The 8,494-nt window shown below is 41.6% G+C and overlaps 1 protein-coding gene and 1 long non-coding RNA gene across 2 annotated transcripts; both read right to left on the reverse strand.

The window, feature by feature from the left end:
* Positions 1-687: 687 nt before the first annotated feature.
* LOC148097908 (uncharacterized) lies at positions 688-1,782 on the reverse strand. Its single transcript, XR_015716677.1, has 2 exons — positions 1,604-1,782; positions 688-1,075 (listed from the first exon to the last, which is right to left on the reverse strand). It is a non-coding gene; the product is annotated as an uncharacterized LOC148097908 (long non-coding RNA).
* A 3,200-nt stretch (positions 1,783-4,982) lies between these two features.
* Positions 4,983-7,792, reverse strand: LOC148097909 (uncharacterized). Its single transcript, XM_087830716.1, has one exon. It carries the CDS (start codon positions 7,722-7,724, stop codon positions 5,244-5,246), a length of 2,481 nt encoding a protein of 826 aa, XP_087686842.1. The 5' UTR covers positions 7,725-7,792; the 3' UTR covers positions 4,983-5,243.
* Positions 7,793-8,494: the final 702 nt, after the last annotated feature.

Raw genomic sequence — 8,494 nt, forward strand, 5'->3', positions numbered from 1 at the left:
TGTCCTTTGAGATTTTCACATAAGACTGTGAGTGTAATGGATCTAAAACTGTTTAAATCTCTACAGCCTGGTAACATGGAGACTTTAAAAACATCAGCAGAACGTTTCAGTAGTGTAGTGTGATTTGTTCTTTTCATTTAATAATAGAGTCCATATTATATCAACAGCTACATTCACCCTGGAGAGAAACTAGTGAGGGAGACCATCAGGACCAAGCTGGGTTTCCTGGGTCCAGAGGTTTGGAGAAACTTCTTCCCTTTCTTTCATCACAGCTGTCCTGTGCCATAAGTTCTGTTGACCCACGGTAAGAGGCATCATTTAAGAAACACCAGGAAGACTGAAGCTTATGGCATTGATCAAGCAGGACTCACGATCTTCACCAGCAGCTCCCTCACAGGGAAATCTTCAGCACTCCTCCGTAGGCCCGCCCCAGGAGATGGATAAACCCAGCATTTCATCAACACTGTGATGAGACCTTTGGTTTGTGTAATGTTAGAAATACTCTGATACTCTCCAGAGGCTCCGGACTTTTACATAAAGATATTATATTCAGTCCTGTAGAAAGTTATATATTTAAAAATATGTGATCCTCTCTGGTTACTCTGGTATGAATAACTCTGAATCACTTTATGGTAAATAACACACTATGTGTAAAAAAAAAACTGTGAAAAAATTCCAGATGACAAGTTTGTAGTTCAACATACAAGTGATGACCTTTGACCTTCATCAGGTTTTATTTAATTGTGTTAGAGAAAATCTCATATGTTCTTCATCATGCAGCTGAGTACATCAAGTGTTTAAAACAGAAGCTGTGCAGGTCTGAGATCAGCAGCTCTCTGAAACACCAAACTGAGGTCCTGTTAATGCTGATATATAGTGACACAGTTACATGAGTGATTAATCCTTTTGGTTTTTTGTCTTTAACTTTATCAATAAAACAGCTGCAGCTTTCACTACAGCACGTGTGGTACTTTAACCTTTGTACTGTTTTCATCAGTTCATTTTGCAATTAACATGTTGGATGATCTGTCTGCTGTCACTCGATGGTGCTGAGGTCTGAATCTGAGGGCAGCTCCTGTAATCACAAAGAGAACAGAACCATGAAACTCAAATATAAATTTTATCCCTCAAAATTGAAATAAAGCTGATCCTTCTGTCCTCGCACACTCAGGATCTGAAGTTCTTCTCTTACATTTTCTTCAGTATTACAGTACACTACAGTACTTTAATCCATAGTTCCTGATTAATGAGGACTTACTGAAGTACAAGCTTTTAAAAAAAAATGTTACTGTCTTTACAGATGTGGCAAGAGACTGAAAACATGCTGTTGTTTGCACATATTTAATATTCAGCTCTGCACAGGAGCTGAAGCAGGGTGCAGCCTGTTGCTTTTACAGTATAATACTTGTAATAAAAGTACAGTAACAGTAATTAGTGACTGAGCAGCCCGGGGCGTTTCTCTTGATTTCTTTACTAAATTCATTCACCTGCACGGGTTAGCTAAACGAACCTTGACAGCCGAGTGCTCATTTTAGCAAGCTAGGTCTCAGGAGCTAGCTAAGGACGGTAGTTACGGATTAGCTTACAAACACGTTTAACTTACCGAAAAAGTGCAGCGGGGCCTCGGGTCCTTCTGTCGGGTACTCCAGTTTACTGAAGAACACCTCAGGCTGTCAGGTTAAAACACTCGGTCGTGTTTTCGTAGCGAAAACGCTGGGCGTCCTCTCAGAGCCTACGCTCTATCTGCTATTCGCGAACAGAGATACGCAAGCTTCTCCGTGACTGCAGCTGTCAGTCAAAGCTCTTATGATGACGTTTCACCCCAATTTAACATCACCGCGGTAGGAATTAGAATCAAACTTATGGGAAAGGAGACCCCTTGAACATCAATCAGCGTGATGAGAACTATTGAAAACAAAAGAAAGAATCTTTGGGAAAAAATTATCTTAGGAGAATTATTTTGTTTTAGTCTGACCCCAGTCCCATCCGCTAACATGGAGGAGGCGGGGTTTATGACCTATACTGCAGCCAGACACCAGGGGGCGATAGAGACGTTTTGGCTTCATTTTTGGGGAGCTGTCGCGTCGTCCATGTTTTCTACAGTCAATGCTTCAAACTGTATTGGACCTGCAGTTCAAAAAAGCGCCCCTCCGACAGCCAAACCCATCTGTTCTCTGATTGGATTGTTACATTTGTGATTGACATGACATTGACCAATCAGATGAAAGGAAGAAAAATAGGGTCAAAATTCGTACTTGCAGGGGTTTTTTTTTTGGCTAAGTCCACACACAAATCTTTTTTACGCATGCACAAATTTTTTTTACACACACAAATCTTTTTTACGCACACACAAATTCTTTTTACACATACGAAACTGATTTACAAGTACAAAATATTTATGACCACATTTTGAGCCCATAGAGACGTGACAGTCAAGTGGAGCGTGCGTCTGTCCTCTCAGTGAGTGAGACAGTAGACAGCAGTAAGGAGGGCTGTGCGAGTGTATGGCAAAAACACAAATATGCCTGACACCTGTAAACGAAGCAGCATCTGAGTCAGACTCCAGAGCATAGAGTCTGACTTTTTTGTCTCGGTCTTGGTCTCGTCTTGACTTTGTCTTGGTCTTGACTCGGTCTTGTCTTGGTCTCGATACCCTCTGGTCTTGGTCTTGTCTTGGTCTTGGTTTAGGCCAGACGTTCCCAAAGTGTGGGGCCCGCCCCCTAGGGGGGGCGCAGAGCCATTGCAGGGGGGGCGCGGCATGAAAAGTGAAAAAACAAAACAAAAACAACGCTTGGACACTGCTAGCACGGGGCGCCCACACAAACGCAAAGCAGGAGATGAAGCATCGCTGAATATGTTTCCAAACCAACTTCATTCTAAGCCAAAGACTAGAAAATATGGTGAAGCATATCTTCCCTTTGGTTTCACCTGCACAAGTGCCGAGGTAGGTCTCCCTGCAGAACTGGTTTTCCCTTCGTTGGGAGCAGCACTGGGTTGTTTAAATCACGGACAAACAGGATCCCACATTCTTGACTTTTAGTTCACAAACACTTGTTGTAGTGACTACTCCTGACATTCTGGAGATGTTAGCTCTTTATACAGTAAAGTTACAGTGGGATACAAATAACATCAGGCTGATCCTGTCACAATTTGTTCCCCCGGTTCAAATCACGGACAAACAGCATCCAACAGTTGTTTATGTTTTTGAACCCATTTTGCAGACGGATTTTTAAAAAAATGTATTGATAGCAATGTTGAATATTATTACACAGGAAAAAAAACAACTACATGTAAAATAATTACACCGCGACACCTCTGCCTTTCTAAATGGAGCGACAGTAACTGCGTGTATATGTAAGCGTGTAAAACCTGCAGATAGTCAGATTAACAGTATTTCGTCTCTATCTGCCATTCTGCAATTCATCTCATGTAAACAATAACGTGGCGCACAGCGTGACGTGAAAAAGGCACATAACTTTGACGTTGAGTGATGAACTCTATATTCCTCGTCCACACATAAACGCAAAAAAGGAGTTTTAAAAAATCTCCGTTCTCGGTGATTCGAAACGCGGTTGTGGACGAAACAGCTGCGTTTTCAAAAATACCCGTGTAGGTGCAGACATAGTGTAAAAGAGTTAGTAGTTTATTTTCTTACTACCTGTAATTTATTGCAGATTACTTGTATTTTCTTAATTGTTTACTAAATGTTTCAAGTGTGAAATAAACCGCAATGGAGCAAAATATGGGTGTGTGTGGTTGGAGGATGTGTTCGTGCGTGCGTGCGTGCGCGCATGCGCGCGAGGGGGGCGCGAACATTTTTCTTGTAAAACAAGGGGGGCCCAGCAAAAAAAGTTTGGGAACCACTGGTTTAGGCGGTCTTGACTGCAAGTCTATCAGGAAGGCCAGCTCTGTTCTTGGATGCACCCTGGATCCAGTGCAGGTGGTGGGAGACAGAAGGACTCTGGCCAAAATAACTTCTCTGATGGACAGAGTCTCCCACCCCATGCATGTAAATGTTGCTGGACTGCAGAGCTCCTTCAGTGACAGACTGCTAGATGCTTGAAGGAGCGTTTCTGCAGGTCCTTCCTCCCTACAGCTGTCAGGCTGCACAATCAAAACTGCTCCCAACAAACATAGATGTTTACATCAGTGCTGTGACAACTTCTACTGTTATAACTTGCACATTACTTCTCTCAGTCTATATATACACTAACTTATTGGAAGTTACATGTCTACTTTTTAATGCACAGGTACAATACACAACCTGCACTTTTCAAAATATTCTAAATATTCTAAATATGTAAACATCTTTCAGTATCCTGCTCTGTTTGCACACTACAACCTGGGTTTGTATGTAAAATATGTAAAAATTGTGTTTCTGTTCTGTTCTGTGTGTATTTTTGTTTCTTTTTGCCGCTGATACAACCAAATTTCCCCTTGTGGGGTATTTAAAGCATTATTCTATTCTATTCTGTATGTACGTAATAGATATTCAAAGGACAGAAAAATATTCAAGTTTTTTGTCAGATTCAGTCGCTTATGTCACATACATGGAACAGAGCTGGCCCCCTCATTTTGAAGTTTCAGACTAACTCCTACCTCCTGAGAGCAAAGCTGGGTTCTGAAAGAGATCAGATCCTACAAATTTAAATAAATCTTGTATGTGTGGGAAGAGGGAGAGGTGGTTAAGTCAGCTTCTTCCTACTTCCTAGTAGCTCAGAACTCCATAGTGTCTATACAAACATGCTGTAGTAAGCAACTACCTCGCACCCCGAATTCAGCTCGAATACATTAAAAATGAAAAAACAATTATTAATGACCAGAATGCACACACTCAACTTGTTACATATTTGACAACATAGAAAAACAAGACAACAGTCTAAATGTTTTTATTTGATATTATTGTTTTATTTGATATATATGATATTTTGTATATGATATATATCTTAAATAAAGCGCCAAATCACAAGTTTCCTCCCTGTTTGTACTGTAAGGTAAAAACAATACAGTATTACAGAGAAACCCAACAATCAAATGATCCCCCTTTGAGCAAGCACAAGGCGACAGTGGGGAAGAAAAACTCCCTTCTGACAGGAAGAAACTTCCAACGGAACCAGGCTCAGAAAGGGGCAGCCATCCGCTGCGACTGGTTGGGGGTGATGGAAATGGATTTGGTGCTAAAATTCTGCTTCAAGATTTTAAAAGAAGCAAGGCAGCAGGAAAAAGCCAAAAATGTCATGTAATCATTGCTGCCCTTTAAAGCAGCACCTAAAGGGTTTTACAAAAGCTTTTAACACTGCTGAAAAAAATCTGGAAATTTGGGACTTTTCTGGAGGACTGGGGAGCCCGAATTTCAAATGACTTATCACAGCCTTGTCAAAAGATGAATCATTTGACATCGCAGCATTTAAGACATTGTCTGGGGAGCCAAACTCCTTGATGAGGGATTTGGCCATTTTCTTAATGAACTGATTCTTGTCATTTATCAGATTTATGGCGGACTCTGTGCTGCTGAGTTCAGGCTGTATCAACTCTGTCAGATGGTTGATGAGAGTGTGTATTTCTCTTGAAGTACTTGCGGTCTTAGCCACAGACTGCATGGTCTTAGACTTACATTTTACAAGAAGTGTCTTAAAGAGCAAAAAGGAGAGGTCAATGGACATTTTCTTAAAATCAGAAGATGACCTTGACACAACACCCATCTCTAATACTTCAAAAGAATCTTTAAGAGAGCCTGAAATGCTCACAGAGCATTTTTCTGGAGAAACACTCTTAGGTTTTGCTATTGGAGGTGAGTCGATGGATGCCAGAGAGCATTTTTCTGGAGAAACACTCTTAGGTTTTGCCGTTGGAGGTGAGTCGATGGATGCCAGAGAGTATTTTTCTGGAGAAACACTCTTAGGTTTTGCCGTTGGAGGTGAGTCGATGGATGCCAGAGAGCATTTTTCTGGAGAAACACTCTTAGGTTTTGCTATTGGAGGTGAGTCGATGGATGCCAGAGAGCATTTTTCTGGAGAAACACTCTTAGATTTTGCCGTTGGAGGTGAGTCGATGGATGCCAGAGAGTATTTTTCTGGAGAAATGCTTCCAGGTTTTGGTGTTGATGCTGCACATTCCTTTCCATTGTTATCCGAATCTGTTCTTATTTCCTGTGTTGGGGTCTGTGTTCTTTTAAGAATGTGCTGGATGTCCCCAGACATCCTCTCAGTTTTAATCATTTGATAATTTTCTTTGTTCTCCACCCACAGTAAAAGTTTTTGCAAAAACTTTTCTGCCGCGTCTTCTATGAGGACATAGAGGACTTCAGGAGAAAAGGGACGCTTTGAGCCATCTACTGTTTGTGGAGTCCTGGAGATGACTGTGTCTGAGACGGATCTCTCGCTTAGAGCTACGGGAAATTGATGCACTCGACTCGTCATAAACAGATCGAACATTTTAGCTGTTACCTCCTTAGAAAAAGTTCTGATTTCCCCACTATTTTTAATGTTTTCCAATGTTTTTTCAAATATAGGGACTTCTTCTTTCTTTGTCAGTGTATCATATAATTGATTAATGTCTGATCTAATGGTGTCAAAGTCCACTGAAGAAGAACTTGGGTAACAAAGAAACGTATTTCGGGAAGGGGCTCGAGGGTTATTTAGACAAACAAAATATTTCCTGTTTGTCTTTATTGTTTGTTTCAGCTCTTTTTTCATTGTTTCAAACTGTCTTTTTGCAAACATGGAAAAGTGGTGTTTGCGTGCTTTTAGCCCAGTGCTTGAGGTGGATGGCACACATCTGGAGAAGAAGTCTCCTGAATTCAATAATTCTGAATTAGAGCCAGGTTTGTTTGAGGGATATTTCTCACAAGGCTCTACGCTGCTTGAATCCATTTCACCAAGTATCTCATTGATGACGTCAACTACAGCCCGTTCTACAGGGGTTAGAGCACGGATACTTTCGGTTTCAGCAGTTGGTTTTATTTCACCTTCTTTTGCTACACCTGATCCTTCTGGAAGCTCAATTTCTTCCCCCTCCTGATCTGAATTTTCATCCTCTATCATCTCTTCATTGAAGCTCCATGAGCGAGAGGGATTAAGAGAAATCTCAGTGATTGGCGTTTGCACTGAGATATTTGCATCCGTACTTTCTGTATCAGAATCAAATGGACTGGTATCAGACCCGCTTGTCGGGCGCAGGCAGCACAGCTTACCTACAAGCTTTTTAAGGCATGAGGCAGCGTGACGAACCATGGAGTGTAGTTTTTTAATATTAGTAAATGTACCGCTAACATAAATGGTGGGGTCTTCCGGGAAATCAGGGCTTTGTGCGAGCAGTGCAACTATTGAGCTGATCTTTTCGGAGATCTCTTCCTCAACCATGCGTGTCAGCTCTACAGCCCTCTTACATCGCTTTTTTGGGACATTAAGAGCGCTGGCGAAGACCGCTGAGATCGAGTCTCCGAGAGACGGCCTTATTTTCCCCTCATCTAAAAGCACCGGACATTCTTTCACGTTACGATCCTGAATATTAGGAAGGGCTATTTGTAGGATGCTGGCAGAGGCAGTCTGAATGATTTCAGAAATCATGTCAGCAAGAATGCCTTGTATGTTGGCGTTGCATGTGCCACTTTGTATAAAGCACCACTCAATTTCCGAGAGCTTGTCGAAGTACTTATTGATTGGTGGCAAAATCTGGTCTGGCATGACCACGATTGAATATTCATTTTCCTTTAGCATTGCCATTGTAGAGTCACAAATGTTAATTTCATGGTTTGTGTTCCTGAGAGAGCGCCGACTGTTCAACACGTGCCAACAAATGAGCATATTGTCTAAATGTCTGAGGGGTATCTAAGGCCTCTTGCTTATGTGACGTTGCAGCAGATCATAGCCAATCGAATTTCCTTTCATCTTTCGGTGACGTCACGAGCTACGCATGCGCAGACGCGGCACACTCACAGGCTGTATCCAAATTCAGGGTCTGGAGCCTTGCCGAGTGTATTTGGGCCCATTCGGTTTTGATGTTAAATTTACTCTTTCACAAGAGTTGAAATTCTAGAGTTAAATTGACTCTAAAGCGAGTCAAGATTTAACACTGACCAACATTGTGAGATTAACACTGCAGGCTAAATTACTCTGTAAAGAATATTATTTACACATTACTCTACTGAATTGATATGTAGCCAAGTGAACTAATACTACATATGGAAAGGGTTTAAAAAGAGGGGATTGTGTTTTTGACTGATTGCTTGTCTACCAGAGGTCTGTTGTAGAGTTGTCATGGTGATGACTAGACCTCGCATTTTGGGGGTATACTGTCCCTTTAAGAGACACTGTAAGCCAGAGCACGCATGCACTCAAGTTTGCGTCACACACTGAGCGCTGTGAGCGGGAGCACTGGAGAGTTAGAGACTGCAAAAGATTCTGTGGCTAGCTACACAAGAGGTAAATGTGCTAAAAAAGTGTAGCATACTGCAAAATATTGTCACCAGTGTTGTAGTAGACTGTAATTAGCT

This window comes from Neolamprologus brichardi, chromosome 17 (assembly GCF_056152115.1).
Source record: "Neolamprologus brichardi isolate AB-2024 chromosome 17, ASM5615211v1, whole genome shotgun sequence".
In the NCBI taxonomy this organism is placed as follows: Eukaryota; Metazoa; Chordata; class Actinopteri; order Cichliformes; family Cichlidae; genus Neolamprologus; species Neolamprologus brichardi.